This window comes from Vigna radiata, chromosome 11, assembly GCF_000741045.1.
Source record: "Vigna radiata var. radiata cultivar VC1973A chromosome 11, Vradiata_ver6, whole genome shotgun sequence".
Classification (NCBI taxonomy): Eukaryota; Viridiplantae; Streptophyta; class Magnoliopsida; order Fabales; family Fabaceae; genus Vigna; species Vigna radiata.
In genome coordinates, this window is record NC_028361.1 from 3,325,269 (window position 1) to 3,344,192 (window position 18,924).

General features: G+C 33.2%; 2 protein-coding genes and 1 non-coding gene across 7 annotated transcripts; all 3 read left to right on the top strand.

Moving 5' to 3' along the window:
• Positions 1-583: 583 nt before the first annotated feature.
• Positions 584-656, top strand: TRNAK-CUU. Its single transcript has one exon. It is a non-coding gene; the product is annotated as a tRNA-Lys (tRNA).
• Positions 657-5,419: 4,763 nt separating this feature from the next.
• On the top strand, positions 5,420-11,728 carry LOC106777717 (two-component response regulator-like APRR2). 3 transcript variants are annotated; one of them, XM_022787536.1, is made up of 13 exons: positions 5,440-5,631; positions 6,156-6,184; positions 6,288-6,491; positions 7,093-7,172; positions 7,527-7,593; positions 8,058-8,104; positions 8,226-8,303; positions 8,392-8,940; positions 9,669-9,809; positions 9,943-10,212; positions 10,322-10,390; positions 10,531-10,608; positions 10,850-11,728. In XM_022787536.1, the coding sequence occupies exons 3-13, from the start codon at positions 6,362-6,364 to the stop codon at positions 11,021-11,023; spliced, it is 1,683 nt and encodes a 560-aa protein (XP_022643257.1). In that variant the 5' UTR covers positions 5,440-5,631; positions 6,156-6,184; positions 6,288-6,361; the 3' UTR covers positions 11,024-11,728. The 3 variants fall into 3 exon arrangements, with proteins under 3 accessions (XP_014520918.1, XP_022643257.1, XP_014520921.1); XM_014665432.2 differs by lacking the exon at positions 6,156-6,184 and having other exon boundaries at positions 5,420-5,494; XM_014665435.2 differs by lacking the exon at positions 6,156-6,184.
• A 954-nt stretch (positions 11,729-12,682) lies between these two features.
• On the top strand, positions 12,683-18,542 carry LOC106778028 (tobamovirus multiplication protein 2A). 3 transcript variants are annotated; one of them, XM_014665913.2, is made up of 7 exons: positions 12,683-12,820; positions 13,343-13,650; positions 14,516-14,615; positions 14,800-14,880; positions 14,957-15,061; positions 17,044-17,256; positions 18,193-18,542. In XM_014665913.2, the coding sequence occupies exons 2-7, from the start codon at positions 13,409-13,411 to the stop codon at positions 18,298-18,300; spliced, it is 849 nt and encodes a 282-aa protein (XP_014521399.1). In that variant the 5' UTR covers positions 12,683-12,820; positions 13,343-13,408; the 3' UTR covers positions 18,301-18,542. The 3 variants fall into 3 exon arrangements, with proteins under 3 accessions (XP_014521399.1, XP_014521398.1, XP_022643306.1); XM_014665912.2 differs by having other exon boundaries at positions 13,362-13,650; XM_022787585.1 differs by lacking the exon at positions 12,683-12,820 and having other exon boundaries at positions 13,390-13,444; positions 13,561-13,650.
• The last annotated feature ends 382 nt before the right edge of the window (positions 18,543-18,924 follow it).

The window sequence follows — 18,924 nt, forward strand, 5'->3', positions numbered from 1 at the left end:
CACTTGAAATACAAGAAGAATGAGAGAAAGAATTTCTAGAAAAATAGAACAAAGAATTCCTGGGAAGAGAGCGTAAAGATGAAAGCATGAAGATAGAAAAAAAAAAGAATAAATAGGTTTTGTGGGGGTGGGAGAATAAAATTATAAAATTTTATTTCTAAATATAAATTTTTGCTAAAGGATAAAATTGGAATAGAAAAGTTAGAGCAAAGGGCAAAAATGAAATGGGGGGTGGGGGTTGGAATTGGGGAGGTACAGGAAGTAACCCCCTTCGATATTTGTACCTCCTTTCCACTCGAATATTTGTTTCTCCGTAATAAGCTAATAATTCAGAAGGGTTTTTTCTAAATTTTTAACCAAGGTTAGTTTCAAAAAAAGATTAAACACAGCATAATATCTGTAAATCACTGATAAAACAGTCTTCTATTGACTACATTATTCTTCTATACGTTTTATTATTCTACCAAAAGAAAAAGCTAACTGGGGATTTTAAGCATACAATGGTTCTTGCGTATAAAGTTTCACTCTATTCTTTACTAAATTATTTAGATTAAAAACTGAACTAAAAATTAGATAAACAAGAGCCCGTCTAGCTCAGTTGGTAGAGCGCAAGGCTCTTAACCTTGTGGTCGTGGGTTCGAGCCCCACGGTGGGCGTTTTATTTTTGTGTTTTAGTTTTTGACACGTTTCACCTTAATTACACATGCATGAAGGTGTTTGATAGTTTGATAAATTTTTCCACGCACCTCAACCTTTTGATTCATTAAGGTCCATTCACACTATTACCACTGCAGTCACGTTTTTTTCTTTGAGCTATTTATTACTGTCACTTTCAAATTCAACTATTTTGAATTGTTTCCAAAAGATTAGCTATTTTGAAAGAAACAAAATTGAAACCAAAGGTCGGAAATGAGAAACTAAATGTGGTTCTGAAGCAAAGTGGCAAAAAGAAGTTGAAATTATGAGCAGAATGAAAAGCAGGAAGGTAATGATGTGACAGTAAAATCAACCAAACGACAAAGGTTCTTTTACTCAATAACGTAAGTTGAATATGTGATTAAGCATAACATGTTTCCACACAGTAAAAATCATCACTAGCACTAAACCAAGTATATATGATTGGACAAGGACAAGTTCCTTAATTAGGCAGCATTTTGAATTCTGGGTGTTTTGCAAATGGTCCTTGAACATCTGGGATTTGAAAACAGAGAAAATGATTGAGAAATTGACGATATTGAACAGTGAAAAGTGAATATGGAGCAGACAAAGATCTATGGTATGATTTAGTTTGTAGGACTTCCACTACCTACAAGATAAAAAGAAAACCAATGACTACACAACAAACCAAGCACTCTGTTTTCATGCACCCTTACAAACTGTGGGCGATGGTTTTGTTTGCTCACTAAAACACTTTCTAACACTGTTTTTCCTGTTATGTTTTTGTCTTCGAAAAGTATACATTTTCATAATTCACAAATATGTTCACCAATTATTTTTAGCTTTCAACAACTTCTAAAAAGCATTACCAAAAAATATAATAGATTTGTTAATGGATAAATTTTGTTAGTAATTGTAAGTCACTGCTAAAAAACTATGTTTATAAAATGTTTGTCAAACTTTTTTATTTATATATAAGTAAGAATCGTCAACAATTACCAATTATCAAAATACATCCATAATTATCTATTAATTGATAATTTTCTTTTTCTTTTGTCTTCATTATCATTCTCTTTTTCACCATCTCTAGTTTATCTTCCTCGTCTTCATTTTCCTGTAACTTCGTCATTATAGTCTTTGTTGTTTCCATGGATGTTGATTGTTCTATTATCATTTTTTATTTTTGTTGTTTTTACTTATGTTGTTGTATTATCACTTTTGTCTTCTCTTCTTCATCGTTTCTCTTTCTTCTTTCATTTTTATTTTTTTTTTTAATTTATCTTTATACAATCAAAATAATGAAAGAATTAAACATTTTATATTGTTAATTGAATTTGACTAAAATCTATCGATTTGGCTGAATTTTATATAGCCTCTTATTCTTATTCTCTTGATGAGTATCTGCCAATAAAAAATTGTTTGGAAAATAATAAGTATTATTGAGTTTTTGAAAATAATATATAAGTAGACAACAGAGAGTAAACAAGAACATATATTTTTCACCATTTATGAATATTTTTGTTCTGGTTTACTTATAGGTAGTTGTGACACTGACAAGTGCATGTGACTAAATTGTCATCACTTTCTAACATAAATCATGAACACCTTGCAAACTTTTCTCAAGTCTCACCAAAAAAGTACCGTACAATCAAATGCTACTTCACACAATGAAAAAATTACAATATTGATTTTAAAATGTTTCATTGATTTAGAAATATATAAAAAAAAAAAAGAAAAATCAAATGGGTTTTTAGTTAAGTTAATTAAACCAGTTTAATCTCTAATCTTAAATTAGTAAAACTAACATTACTACAATTTTTTGTTTGTTAAAACTTGAGTTATAATACAATTATAAAGTTGAGTGGTTGCTATAATAATAAGTGGAGTGGAATTCAGTGCATTTGATTACTCCAACTAACTTACAATCTAATTAACAATCTAACTTCATACACATGTTTAAGCAACTTAACAAGTACCAATTATTCAATTACTAAATTGTCCTTCTTCTAAAATATCATTACCAATATTGTATACACTGCAATTCACATGAAATATTCCATAAAAGCAAATTTTATATTTACTTACCCCACTTCTAAATTATTGGAAAAGATAGATAGATATCCAAAATACTGCATAATACTCAAATCGTATCTAACAAAAGATTTTACCAATGTTATGATGTCATGGTTTGAAAAGAAATATAAAAAATTAAAAAAATATATATTTTTTTAACAATTTTCTTAATAATTCTTTTATACTACGTGATAATTAATGAACGAATAAAATAGTATCACATAATCTATTTAAAAAAAACTGTTAAAAAAATCATTGACATATATAATCCTTTCACAAATGGATTATATCTCTACAAATAATTGATGTGATATATACTAAAGAATACACAAAGTTAAAACATCTAATCTTAAATTTAATTATATGCATGAATGGCTTATTAAGTATTTGGCTCCCCTAAATTTAAATTTATGTTGGTTGTCTCTTCTTACTATTTTTTTAAGTTTTTAATTGTCTTACTTTTTTTTAAACACTAGAAATTTTGCAATTACATTTTTTACAAATAATAACTATACCCTAAAAAAAAGAGAGAAAGAAATAAGTTATCAAACTTTATTATTTAAAATATCATGTTAAAATGTTGGTATTAAAATAAGGGTGATAAATCATTAATCCAAAAAAGTTATCTAATTGTACCAACTTTAAGATTTATTACATGTGTGGTGACATTTTTACAAGGAAAGTGACTAAAATTGTACATGATGCATCACATGGGACGAAATATGATGGCAAACAAACTATTGAGGAAGGTCAAAAGTCATGTCAATTTTCTTTTGGCAATTATTGTTTCATTGATTTAGTAAAAGGTAATTAGCTATTATTGTCTTTTAGGAGACACTTTGCCCAACCAAAAATATTCTCTTTTCTACCTTTTTGTAGGTAGTAATCAACACACACTTTATATCAATCTGATTGCTAATTAAATGTTATGTAATCCTCATAATTAATAGTAGCTTTTTAGACCTTTAACAAATAATTAAAATAAAATAAAATGACCATACTTCCAACATAATTATTAATTATCTTTCAACTAACATACATATAGCATGTGAACAAAAATACTCAATGTTGGATTTGTTCTTCATCAAGATTACCTGAAAGGGTAGACATTATAGATGTTGTACTTGAATTTAACATAAAAACCTTTAATATTTGATTTTAATTAATAATTATTTAAACTAATTGTCATTTGCATATCTTGACTCAAAAAATGGAGGTTGGTTTGTCTAGTTCTTTTAGTTTTTTGCATTTGACTTAAAAAAAATAAGTTGAATTGACTCAAACAGCATTAGTTAATTTTGTAGATTAATTTTATTAATCCATCTCACAATGATTAGTTCAAACTTGTGCAGATCAACATGTATAAGCAAAATATTAAACAAATAGTACATATAAATGATGTAGTGATAATTTTGTTATCCTATTTCATGTCTTATATTAATCAAATCAAATTAAAATATTTAGTTCATCTTATATTTTTTTTAGCTAGCTAATGGACACAGCTAATTTTGTACTATTATGCAATTGATGGTTATGATTATGTAAACCAATTTCTTCCTAATTTGGAAATCGATCCACATCTGATTAGGTTAATTTCAACAAATTTATTTGCTTTTAAAAGAGTCATTTTTTAGATCAACTTGTGTATTTTCCCTTTTATTTCTTGCAAAGTATATATAGTTGTGTTTCAAATTTTGAAAAAAGTGATCAAATAAAAAATTTGAAAAATACATCTTTAATGCAAATCAATAACTTAAAAAGAAACTTTGCATATTACATTCACCTAACTTTAAAGTTTCACAAAGGAACTAAGATAGATTCAGAATTACACTACTCATAATTTTTATAGACTAAACTTGACTTCTACATTTTGCATTTTGTGTGTACTTTTTTTACTGTGAGATTTGACATTTTACCGCACTGTCATTTGGTTAACATATTACCAAGATTTAAACTTAGTTAGCTATGTGTTGTTTTTTTTCTCTATATGCAATCAATTTTGATACCATTTGACTTAAAAAGCTCTTTTGTCAGTGCCTGAAAAATTAACATTCTTATCCTTCTCCCTGTTTAGCATTTTTCCCATATAAGGAATATTGCCCTTATGTATATATTTTCAGTAATTTCTAATTATAGGTACACAATAATAATGATAAACTGTGGTACATATGACCAATTGCAGTGTATTCTGAAAGTGCTTTATTTATGGATTTATGAACTTATACCATTTAACTTTTTTTTTTTTCACTATTACCGTATGCTTTTGTATTTTTTTATGGTTCTAAGGTAAATCTGTATTGAAACTGCAAGAAAAAAATTACCATTCAATTGAAGTAGATTTTTCAACAATTTTTATTTGTCAGTAAAATCTGTAGCACCAATGACTGAAACAAGAAAATGAAGAAACCTATGATTATGTCATAATGATTCAATACATAAAGAAAGAAGTAAACAGAAAAAGTCCATCTTACAGGGACACAGTATTCTCGCTTCTAAGATAAATGAAACACTGAGATCCATTGTAAAGTAAAAAAAGTTTCAAACTTTATACAATTGAAGACAATGTATTTATTTGGAACTTAAATTATAGAAAATAGAAGGTGAGATTTTGACAGAAGAAGTGGTAAAAAAAATGAGGGTAGATTTGGAATTCGAGCCTTGAAGTTGTGGCAGAATAGTTGATTGACTCTTTTTCTGCATATTATGTGGTTGTCAAGGAGCGATTGCAATTGTTCAGTATTCACACAGACACCCTGCAACGACCGTAATTAAACCTCCTTACTCACTTCTCTTCTCTTCCCTCTCCCTTTCTATGTGCTTTCTTTGTCTTGGATGAAATAGGAGGAGAAAGTGCACAACTTTGGTTAGAGGAGTTGGTGGGGCATTTTCCATTCAGCCAAGGTAGTAGAAGAAAAGAAAAGTCTTAGAAAAGAACCACTTTCACTGTGCATGTTGATTCTCCCTTGTTCATGTGTCCATTATTGGAGAATTCAGCTATTTTGGTTTGGTTTGGTTTTGTTTTGCTTTCTCTTCGCCTTTTTAGATTATAATATGTGCATGGCATGACATGTTTTCCACTTTGGGTTGTTTTGTTTACTTATTTTTCTGGGTTGGTTCACGGTTTCGTGTTGCTGTCTGGCCCAGTTTCTTGTCATGTTCTGCTATGATAGTTGGAGATCTTGCCTGTGTCTTTGTCTGTTTGCTGTTCTGTGAAGGTTTCATTTCATTTGCAAGTGAGATCTTTACAGTTTATGGTATGAAGTACATATTTTGATTTTCTTTCTTTGTTGGAGGAAATGTGCTGGAGAATGAGTACGAATCTTCTGATTTTTTAATTAAGAGCTGTTTCATGAGCGATCAGAGTTTGTGATTCTCAAACTGAACTTTGATATGGTTTTGACTTCTGACTTTGGATGTCTTGTTAGCATTCCACATTTCGAAAGCTCTTTACCATGTGAGCAAATTCAAGTTTCTGTGGAGTTTCTGCTTCACTTTTTTCCTTGTTTTTCTGTGCTCCGTTCAACAAATTCAAGCTTGTGATCTCACGGATCTTGCAGAAGGGATTATATGTTCGAAGTCAACATTGATCTATTGCATCGGTTGGGAGCTGAGTGACGATGCCAAACCAGCTATGGTTTGCACTGCCAATGATTTACAAGGATGGAAGGATTTTCCAAAGGGACTCAGGGTTCTTGTACTTGACGGAGATAGAAGTTCTGCTGCTGAGATAGGAGAACAACTTGAGGCCATGGACTATCATGGTGAGACTTTTTGGATCCCTTTATTTTTTATTTTTGGTATGTTTCACATCTTCTTGAAACTTTGGCATTGCTAATCTCATTTTCCTTAATTAGTGGGTAAAGTTGGTCCCCATTTTGTAGAATGGCATCTTGTAAAGCGGCACTGCTTTAGATAGCCCTTATTTGGTTCTTTGGGAAATTGTGGAATGGGATTTTATTTCATTGAAGCTTTTGAAATGTGGCTAGATTTGCCCTCCTTTTTTGATGCTTGATGTTAGCATATGTGGTATTTCTCTAGATGGTTTATTAAGGTGCAAAAGTTTTCATTTGCGCTTTAGGCTAAGTGGTCCAAATTCCAAAGGTATTTTTGATAAAGGAATGCTCTGTTATCTGACTTTATGGACTAATGAATCTATTCTATTTTTGGTGGTGCATTTGGATTTTGATGGGCTTCTAATTTCTCAGAGAATATGAATCAGTTGACACCAACCTAATTATACTTTGACTGACATATAATTAAATTCAAAACATTCTTTTCATCCACCACCAAGCTCTTCCTTGTTTCCTGCACATTCTTGTTATTCCTTCAATATGTTATGTAAACCTCAGCATTTCTGTGCAGTTTCTACCTTCTATGACGAGAATGAAGCTTTGTCAGCAGTCTCAAGTAGCCCTGAAGGCTTCCATGTTGCCATAGTGGAGGTAATGAACTTTTATTTTAAGTATAAACGATAAATCATCATATCATAGTTGTAAAATTTGAACAAAAGGTAAACATAAAAGGGACGTTGTTTAGTATGCTAGTTTAGAATGGGGTGAATACGGAAAGTTGGTAGCTCTCTGGCATAATGATTAGGTGATTCCAAAAACATAATATTATCACCTTGTGAAAAGCTGAGAATAAATGAAAACTTTATCACCTTGTGCATTTTTCTCTAATAATATCTTGGCACTGTTTGTCTCACTTTGGCAATATCTACATCTTAAACTTGGAATTGATCTTTTTTGCATTGTAATATGATGATCTGTAACCACTGGGATCGATCTGAATCGTAGGTGAGTACAAGCAGCAGCCTTGGAGGTTTCAAATTTCTTGAGAATGCAAAGGACTTGCCTACCATTAGTAAGCACAAATACAAGCCTGAATTTTCTGATTAATTTCTTGTATTTTTTATCATCAACAATTTCATTGTTATGATGTTTACAGTCAACTGTCTAGTCTGTAGGTCAATTCAAATTTAATTCCTAAAAGAAGGAAAATTATTGTTTCTTGCAAAACCAATTTTAATTGTCACTTACTAGAGTAATAGAAATTAGTAATACTTGTAGTTTCTTTTTATTTAATCTCTATTTCCTCTTTTTTTTTTTTTTTTTTTTTTTTTTTTTTTTTTTTGTGTTGTGATTGTTGCTTGCTGTGGTTTTATAAAATGAAAACTTCTTTTCAAGCTTTAAGCAATTTAATCGATGAATGATCTACAAGGAAGCATGACATGGGAAATATGAGAACAAAGTTTTCTTTAGGGCTATCTTGTGTTTGTTATAAATTTTCTAACCAATGATACTTATTACTTACAATTTTTCATGCAGTGATTTCAAAGAATCAGTGCCTGAACACCACGATGAAATGCATTGCGGTAAGATTTTGGTTTATTTATCCTTGGTAAAGTACATGTGGATTAATATTTGATTATATTGTACAATCATGATTGTTGATGCATTCCGTTTTAATTTGTGATATATTTTCTTCTTTTGAAGCTTGGTGCCGTTGAGTTTCTCAGTAAACCGCTCTCTGAGGACAAGCTCAAAAATATTTGGCAGCATGTTGTTCACAGGGTTTGTCGGTTTTGGCAACATTTTGATGACATTTATTGTTACAATGAAATGAATGAAGTAGTTTTTAAAGTGGTTGAATTTCATGCAGGCCTTTAATTCTAGGGCAAATGGTCTGTCTGAGTCATTAAAACCTGTCAAAGAATCTGTAGAATCAGTGCTGCAGCTTCAAACAGGCAATGAACAAGATAAAACTCATAAAAGGACGATGTCGATTGATTTAGAGAATGTGTCCAGATTTGGTGATAATGACAATGAGCAATCTGTATGTGATAAATATCCGGCTCCTTCAACCCCACAATTGAAACATGGGACACGGTTATTGGATGATGGAGATTGCCATGAGCAGACTAATTTCTCAATAGAAAAAGAAAGTGGAGAACATGATGGGGAATGCAAATCAGTCGAAACTTCATGTGAGAATTTGAATGCTGAAAGTACTCCTCAACCAACTGAACCTGAGGAGACTCCGATTAAGGAGGAAGAGGATTTTGCCGATGGTTCCAAGGGCGAGAGAGCTGTTTCACTGAATCTACAGAATGAAAAGTTTCTCAGCAATGCAGATGGTCACACATCTCCAAAAAAGATGGGAGTTCTTAATGATTCATGTGAGATTAAAGCTAACAGGAAGAAGATGAAAGTAAGCTGAATCATGACTACTAGCTATTTTATCAAATGCATATTTATATAATGTAAACCTCTCGCTTAATTGGGAAATACCAACATTAACATCAACACCAATAATACTCTGCTCTTCATTCTTTCCCTTTAACACTTTCTTACTCATGTTCATGTAGTTTAAATCAATGGCACTAGTTTGGCACATGTAACTACAAATTATTTCAAACTTTTGTTTAACCTGTCTATGTTTTTAACACGTTGTAGCTGCATGCTTTGAATTGTTAAAGAAAACATTATACAAGACATTGTCAAATATTAACAGCTTCATGATTGTCAATCTTAGAAGGTACACTTCCAATGGGATTTTGCTACTGAAATAGCTTGATAGAATCTCATGGCATGGCTCTTATCATCATCTCTATTCCTTGTGTACTGTTTTAAATAGAATGTGTTGGCCTGTTTAAGGAAAAATTGTGGAGCTTGGATGTAACTGCTGATCTGTATATCAATAATAATTATTCAACTAAAAAATGGCAGTTGTTGAACTTGTTAAATATTTCAACTGCATCTTATCCATGAATTGTTCTTTCACCTGAAACACTTGGATTTGTTGTCAGAGAGTCTTAGTAAATCTTGTGTTGTTTGTTGCTTATCCTTATTTTTCTCCATAACATTTTTTTCGGTTGTGCAAAATGGTATCCTTGTATGATTATCTGAAAAAGTCATTGTACGTGATTTTGGGTTCAGGTAGACTGGACGTCCGAGCTGCATAAAAAATTTGTAAAGGCTGTTGAACAACTAGGCATTGATCAAGCCATTCCTTCTAGAATATTGGAGATAATGAAAGTGGAAGGTTTGACACGGCACAATGTGGCAAGCCATCTTCAGGTTCTTATTATACTTCTGGCTATAGTTTCTATCCCAACGCTGCAACATAAAATGACTATTTGTTTTTCAAAATCTTTCTGGTAGTAAAGAAAAGGTATGTGGTAAGATCAAGTAACAACTTTATGTTGAACAGAAATATAGAATGCACAAGAGACAGAGTGCACCTGGGGAAGAAGATCGAAAATGGCATAATCAAAGAGATGCAATGCAAAGGAACTTTTATCTGCAAAGACCAATCATGGCCTACCCTCCCTATCACTCTAATCAAACCATTTCTCCAGCACCTATATATCCTATGTGGGGACAACCAGGAAGTCAAACAGCTGCTGTACAGATTTGGGGGCCTCCTGCGTACCCCTTGTGGCATCCAACAGAAAGTTGGAACTGGAAGCCTTATCCGGGGGTAATCTTTTTATTTGGAATAAAAGCAGAATATATGTTATTTCATATCATCAAATATGCTTTTTTGTTGTATGTTATGCAGTTTGATATTCGGTGACTTGATGTTTCAGATGCATGTGGATGCTTGGGGATGCCCATTGTTCCCACCTCCTCAAGCTCCTGGTTTTCCCTTCAATCAAGTAAGTTTCAACAACTTAATTTGATTCCATTTCAATGCTACTTGTTCATGTAATATAGCCACATGTGCGTAATTTACCCTTTATAGTAATTAAATTATCTGTCAAAGTGATGCTAATCAGATATTGTTATGAAACTGCAGAATATACCTGGATTGCACACTCCTAAACCAATGGATTATAGATTCAGCATGCCGCGTAGCTCCTTTGAGCATCATCCGGTAATGCAATACTTTCCTCCGACAAAGTCATCATGAAAATTTTCTCTAGTTGAAAAAATGTGTATGATCATGCATATATTGGATTTGATATGGACCAATGTTGTTCTAGTGCTCAATGGCATGGTTGCTCACTTGTTGTAATGCGCCATTTCTTAATGGACTTGTCTAATGTTTTGAGTTATGAACGTACAATGAAATGTTCCTGATACAGTGTGTTCCATGCATGCATGCATGCACGCAGGCAGAGGAGGTGGTAGACAAGGTTGTGAAGGAAGCAATTAACAAGCCATGGCTACCATTGCCCTTAGGACTCAAAGCTCCTTCCACGGATAGTGTGTTGGCTGAGCTCTCCAAACAAGGCATATCCAGCATCCCTCTTGGCAACAAGGGTTCTTCTGCTCCAAAACCCTGCTGACGTGTACCAATGACCCCACCACCGGCTCCCACAGATGATGATGATGGGGCTGCCCTGTTGAGTCACATATCAACTCCCTGTTGAGTATTGTAGTTATTTTTTATTTCTCAAATTCCCTTCAGGTTGCAACCACAGTGGTAGATATGACTGGAAGTTGGGACCACAAGGACCACTTGTGGTCCCCACCGTACACCGACCACTCATGCTGTCCCTTCTTAAGCTGCTGATTGTTAATGGTTGATATGATATGGTGTGATATCAGGTCTGGTCATACAACACCATGATGCAGCACAAATGGACTATGCACTGATTCTATTCATCCCACTTGCCAAAACACAAAACTAAAATATTAAAAACAGCACTCAGAAGTTTATGGCTCCATTTGATGAAGCTTTGCACAAAATGCTGAGGCTCAAAATAGTTGATGATGATTTTGGGGGTTGAAAGTGACCGTTTTTGGGGTCCATGTAGAAATTTATATCAGGATTTGGGGTGTCTTGGTGCAGTTGAGATGGGGCCTAGTTGAGGTGTATAATTATAATAATGGAAAAGGGTAGTTAGGATAATGTTTTGAATAAAGATGAGTCCAGGCCTTGGTGGATGCTAACTTGTTCTTTCCCAATTCAATTTGTTCAGTCAGCTATTTCAGCTTTTAGTTCATAGAATTCAGTTTGGCTGGGGCCATCCTTCTGGTTTTTAGCTCAATTTTTCCTTTTGACCTTTTGGAAACAATTCCAAATTAAGCTGCATAAACTCATCACTTTCTTTAAAAGAGGTTAATTTTGATATAACCAATACATATATGTTTTAAACATCACTGTTAATAGTTAAGGCCCCATCTGATATTTGAAATTTCTTTGGTTGTTTTTTTATCAGAAAAAATAAACTAATAAAGAGAACTTAAAATGTTCTAATTTTTTAACAAAAGTAAAATATAAAATAAATATTTTTTATAAGTCATTGGGACTATATTAAAAGATTCAAATTAAGTCTAAATATATTAATTTTCTCGTCTAGTACTCTTTTTTCGAGTGTGTCTTTTGTAGGTTTTTCTTACACTCTTTTAAGAGAAGAAAATATCACTGTTCTAAATTGATGAAAATTAAATTTATAAATGAACATTTTATTTAAATAACGATGAAAATAAATCTATAAAAAAAACTATGATGAGTGAAAAAGGATGGTGGAACACGTGCTCGTTTCGGCATTAAAAGAATGTGCTTATTCAAATTAAAATAATATTTTTAATAGACCACGTGCATCTTTTTTATGACAGACAATATTGTAAATAGGTGAAGGTTGTAAATGAATAGTTCCGTAAAATATAAGAAACATATAATTTTTATTTTTCTTTTAAACGGAATTCTTAAAGCTATGAAAGACAGGTTTCTTCTATGCTTCCATTCCAAAGACTTTTATTTTTAATTATTTTTATTATAAATAAATTAAAACTCTGTTTATAGTGATCCAGACCAGAGTGTCGAAGTTGGAGGGCAAACATGTCATTTAAATGGATGTCCATCGCCCGCAATTTGGGGTGCTGGCTGTATGATAATAAACCCCAAAGCGAATCTTACCGTTCAAAAAGATCCAACGGTTAATACTTTTCTGTACGTAAAACTAAAGGCAGAGATCTTCTACGATTTTATGGACGCTGTAGTAGAGGATTCATCCAATGCCAGAGTGGCATTTTGTGTTCTGTGATTTTTTTCCTTCTTCTTTTCTCATCTCTTCTCTTCCGTGTGAATAACTTAATTTGAATTCCGATTTTGCAATTCATAATCGTCGATTTCTTCTGTAAGTTCTCGCAGCTTAGACCCACTCATATCTTCTCGTAGTTTATTTCTCGTTTAAGGAATCGCAGAAGTTCTTACTTGTTAGTTTTCTGAGTTGTACTTTGATGCGAATAGGGTTCGATTGCAAGCTGAGCAATATATCACAACTTTTATATAAAAGGGAATTAGGGATATAGAATTGCGTTTATTCTTTATATAATTGGGGGATATCGCTTTCCTTTTTTTCGTTTTGGAAATGTTTTTCTGTCTTTTGCAAATTAAACTATTAAGACTATGTTTGGATGAAGGTTGAAAAAATATTTTTGCGAATTTCAGTTAATAATTTTGAATTTCAGTACTCTAAACGAAGAAGGAAGAAATTATACCTTCGGAAGTAAAAGTGCTTTTAACCTCTCCTAACTGAAATTCAAACATGCATTAAGTTGTGAATATCAGTTTAAGTTAGCTCTTAAAATTTTAATTGAACTGCCGGCGTTATAATTGATGTGGTAGTTTTGTTTTATTTCTTGATACTATCTGGAAGTGCCTATATGTTTCTGCAGGAAATATATATAGGGCACAGGTCCTGAAGTACCGTTATAGGTAGAGGATGGCATGTAGGGGATGCTGGGAATGCCTTTTGAAGGTTTTGAACTTCATATTGAGCCTCACTGGTCTTGCCATAGTGGGCTATGGAATCTATCTTTTTGTTCTATTCTCTAAAGCTTCAGATGATGACACTCCTGATATTTCTCCTGTCAGTGATGATTCTGCTCTGATTCAACTAGGCCGGCCCATGCTTATGGCCGTGTCTCTATCAGACAGCTTTCTTGATAACTTGCCTAGGGCTTGGTATGTGTGCTACCCTCTTCTCGCCACTTTTGGGGCATATACATTGACTTATGTTTATGCTTGACATGCTGAAGGTTTTGTTTCGGATACGACTTGCTGCATCAATCTGCTATATGTTATGTAGTTTGGCCATAGATTACATTCATGATGATGGTTTTTTTCCCCGGGGTGGGAGTTTAATTTAATGAATCGTAACCATACAATAATAAGTATTGAATGAATTGCAGTGTTGAGTTAAAAACCCATTTGCTATGGGAAAACATTGGGTCAAATGCATTCAGCACTATGCCAGAGATGACGGGGCTTCCAAGTTAGGACCAACCTCTCAATTTGATTCTATTGCAGCCCCTAGTTTTAGTTGTGTACTACTGCTATATCATTATGTTTTATTTTGAGTACGTTTAGACTGATTTTCAAGGTGAACTTTCGTGGCGGATAAATCATGGCCTCACGGTTAAAAAGTTGTTGGAGCTTCATCCAATTATGTAATTAATCCATAATTGATCATTCTCGTCACCGATTAAGAAAAAAAAAACTTATAATCAACTTTATGCACTTTCTAGAGTGGTGCAAAGAGTGCAAATTTGAATTAACGAATATTTTTTTCTGATGTAGTGTTTCTTTTACTGAACAATGTATTTATGTGAGAAAAAAAAAGACCAATAAAATACCAAAGGTATTTTGTCCTGTTGTTCTCTTATTTTATTCATTCTTGAGTAATCACTCATTTCACATTTATTTTTATTGATAAACTGTTCCATTTTTGGTTTCGTAGTATAGTTAGTATACACACAACAAATATGATTATTTTTTTGAAATTGATAAAGAACATTCTCACTCTAATTCTTTATTTCGTATTCTGCAGGTTTATTTTCTTATTTATTGGTGTGGGAGTAGTCCTCTTTCTTATTTCTTGTTTTGGATGTATTGGAGCTGCAACAAGGAATGGATGCTGCCTGAGCTGTGTATCCTATTAGAATGTCTTATGCAACGGTTAAAAGTATTTCATGATATAATAAATTTCCACTAATATACAAAGAAAACACGATTTTAAGCTTCTGCTCTTCTCTCCGTGTGTGTGTACATATATACATGCATTAATCTGTATTAATCAAAGGATTTGTTATTAATTTCCTTAAGTGAACGAAGTATTCAATTTTGGTGGCATTGTTGATCTTGGTAGAGCTGGGATGCGCAGCCTTTATATTCTTTGACAAAAACTGGAAAGAAGTAAGTAAAATTGTGTGTGGTAATTTGTAATCTGAAATTAAAGATGTATTTCTCATTTATAATATGTTCCATTCAGGAAATTCCGAAAGATAAAACCGGAGATTTTGATGCAATATATGGATTTCTGAGTGAGAATTGGAATATTGTGAGATGGGTTGCCCTCGGAATTGGCATCTTTCAGGTAAGCAAGAAGTTGTATGATTGACATTCCTCTATTGTTTTGTCGTCTTGTTTCTTTGTGCGTGTCCTTATAGGCCACAGATAATAGTCTCTAGGATTATAATAAAGTCATCCATTGTATGATTGAGCGAATAACAGCTTGAGAATGATTGAATTCTTGATAAGGAGAATAGTACTTTGCTTTTTATTGATAAAAACATCTAGATACATAGAAGACAAGGAAAATGGATTGATTATTACCACCATCCTGCTAATAGATTCATGTTAGTAACATGCGAGTCATCAACGAGATTAGGATTGCCCTGCCGCTGTCCCTACCTCTCCCTTGCTTGGATACTAGATTTTATGATCCAGCTCACTTGTTAGCCAACTTTTTTGTGATGCTTCTTGATTGTTAAGAAATGACATTATATGGGTATAGTAGTGGACTTCATTTCGAACCAAGATAATAAAAGTACAGTTTAACACCAATTCATATTAGATATTTAGTTGAGAAAGTGAAGCCCAAAAGAGACAAAGTGAGAAAAGGTCAAGGACAAAGAAGTTTGAAATGCGCTAGTTTAGTAACAATCAACTTTGAAATTTAGGAATTTCGGAAACAATGTTCTTGTGTTGAGAAGCCGTACTTTGTCTTGAGTTATAATATAATATTAGTTCTATTTCTCAAATGTATTTGAATACCTCATGGAAAATATCTTATCATACCCTACTTACCTAGCACCAAAAGAAGAGGGATGTGGAATTTACAATTGAAAATGATGCTTCTAGACGAGGAACCGGTGCAATTTTTACTCAAGGAGGCAAGCCAACTGCATATTTCAACAAGGTTTTGAGAGAAACAAATTTTGTCCAAGTCTGCCCATGAAAAGGAGTTGAAGGTTGTAGCTTTAGTTAATCAGTAATGCAGGTCTTATTTGATGTGGTGAACATTCACATTGAGGAGGAATTGGAAAAAATCGAGACAACTACCACAAAGGGTAACTACAATAGATCAAAAAAATTGGGCTATGGAGTAGTTAGGCTATTAGTTTGATATTGAATATAAGTCAGGTCTAGAGAATATAGGAGCAAATTTTCTCTCATGCAGATATAGTGAAGTTGAATTGTAACAAGTAGTTCACTATCCTCACTTGGATGGAGTTCAAGAAATAGTGGAAGGGGTGCATAATGGTACAAAGTGTATGTCCATCAAATCAAATTTGAAACTGAATAGGGATACCAAACTAGGATTTGAATACAAAGAGATTTTTATTTCTGAAGTGGTGTGTTTACATGGAATACCAGCTTCTATTATTGATGATAGGAATCCAATATTTGTGAGTAGGTTTTGGAAAGAGCTGTTCAGGCTTTCAAAAACCCTCAAAATGATCATTGCTAACCAACCAAACACACACATATGGCCAAATTGAAGTGGTCAATCTGCTAGTCATGTGCTTATCCAATGGGATGGAAAAGGATTGGAAGATGCCACGCGGGAAGAGGAATTTAAAATCAGAAGTCAGTTTCCTCAGTTGAACCTTGAGGACGAGGCTCCTATTGAAAAAGCAGGTATCGTTAGGACTGGGAATGTGGGCGTATACTTTGGAAGTAGACCCAAGATTTGGAGAGTGTATGAGAGGAGAAACAAGGGTGTGAAGAGAAATGCTGAGGTGACAAAAGGTGTTACAAAATTAGTTAAGGAATGAGAGTAGTGAAAATATAAGGCAGAGAAGGGAATATATTGTGGAATTTTGTTATGGCCAGGGGGAGTTAACCTCTCTGGAGGAGCTTGCTTTGCGGCACTAGGAATCATCATCCTACTGTATTTTATATTTCATTTTGAGGAATAATATATATATATATATATATATATATATATATATATATATATATATCATTTTCCCTGTTTATTCTTATACCTTTTGGGTCTCTAACATTGTCGAACATAAAAAGTTGGATAAGATTCATCATATATTTATCTAAGAAATGTGTATGACATTGCAGGTCCTTCTTTTCCTGTTAGCCCTCATTGTTAGGGCTGCAAATAGGCCAGCAGATTATGATAGTGATGAGGAATATATTAATCCAAGACAGCAAGTGCGGCAGCCATTGCTCAACAGACCAGCAGCGGGCTCAACAACAGGGTTACCAGTTACTGGGACAATTGACCAGCGTTCAAGCAGAAGTGATGCATGGAGCGCACGGATGAGGGAGAAGGTGCAATCTTTTTCTCCCAAATTGACTTTATCTAATACTGTTCAGCAGTTTTTTGAGGTCTTTTGTCCTGACAGTTGTGTACAAACATGAGTGCTCCTGGATTGTGGTGCACGGTACCATACCTGTGTTGTGTGTGTCCGGTGCTATGCAGCTTTTTAGCCTTGTGGTTATTTAATGTTCTCCCATACAAACACTTATATTTGGCTTTGACTTATGCCTTCCTTGGTTAAGGTCTAAACTAAGCCAATAGATAGAATCTTTACAAAGAATGTTTATTTATACATATAGGCACACGCACATAAGGGAGTTATTTAGGTGAGAATAGTTGATTATTGTAAGAAATTATAGAGCATTCCAGACACAGAAAGTGAGCCTTGTGGCACTGATTAACCAGCACGTGACTGGACAGTTTTTTTTATGATAGATGAAATCAATGTGTGATTATTACCCATTAGATCTTATTTGAATGATTAAAAGATAAATGTAATAATTTTCATAAGTGGTTACGTGATCATCACCTAACTTTTATTTTTGTCCAACCATGTACGGTAGTTTCTTCTGCTCTACGTATTTGTTGATCGTTTTAAATTTAATGAGTTTACTGATTATTATTCCTTTTCGGAAGAATATTGAATTGGCTTTGTTATAGAAGTTCATTAGAGAGTCTAAACTTTTCAATCTAGATCATTCTGTTGAATTCATGTCTTGAAGGATTGGCTAAACCTAAATTACATCTAATTTTTTTCCAATGTCACACAAAACAGGACACCTTTTATTCATTGGCGTAATTCAATAAACTCTGTCGGTTAGCAATCCGTGTTTTTAGATTTATTATTCAATTAGTCTTTCCGTTTTTAACTCTCTTGTTATCTTTGTTTGGTGATTAGGTGTTGTGTGTGGTTTTATTGTCTTAACATAATTACTGTTGTTTTTCAGTACGGACTCGATACTTCGGAATTTACGTACAACCCATCTGAGTCGAGCAGGTTCCAGCAAGTAAACCCACAGCCAACTGAAGAAAAGAGCCGTTGCACCATAATGTGATTTCTTTTGAGTTTATGTTTATAACTCGTGCTGTGCTGGATCACATCATGACATGACCAACATCATATATTCATGTTTTTTTATACATAGTCTTCATGTTAGTGTGGAATATTGTGCTGAGACATCAACATTTAAAGTGGTGTTACTTGTGTTCAAGAATTAGGTGGTTGTGTTGTCTCACCAAAATATTTCTCCCTTCTTTCTTCAAGGTGTGAATTCCGCACTTCTCTTTGATTAAGCAACAGAGACACAAAAATAAAAACTATTTGCTCACCCTTTTGGTTGGACAATGATCAACGAGACTAAAATAATTTCAAATAAAAGAAAAAACATGAATACTTTTTAGCAACTTTAATGGTGATGTATGTGGACTTTTCGAAGGTAAATTGTCTCACAGGAGAACAATGAAGTATTGTACACACAAGTTACTCCATTACTGTTATGTCTACAAATCCAAATACACAACATACCTTCAAGTCTATGTGCTTAGTTTCTCCACATATGTATGCTAAACTTTTAAGTATTATTAACTATTTTTAATCAGAACAAAAGTTCATCTCCACAATATGTTTAAAGACCACAGATATGGACTATAAAAAAAAAATCCTGCTCAAATAAAATGGA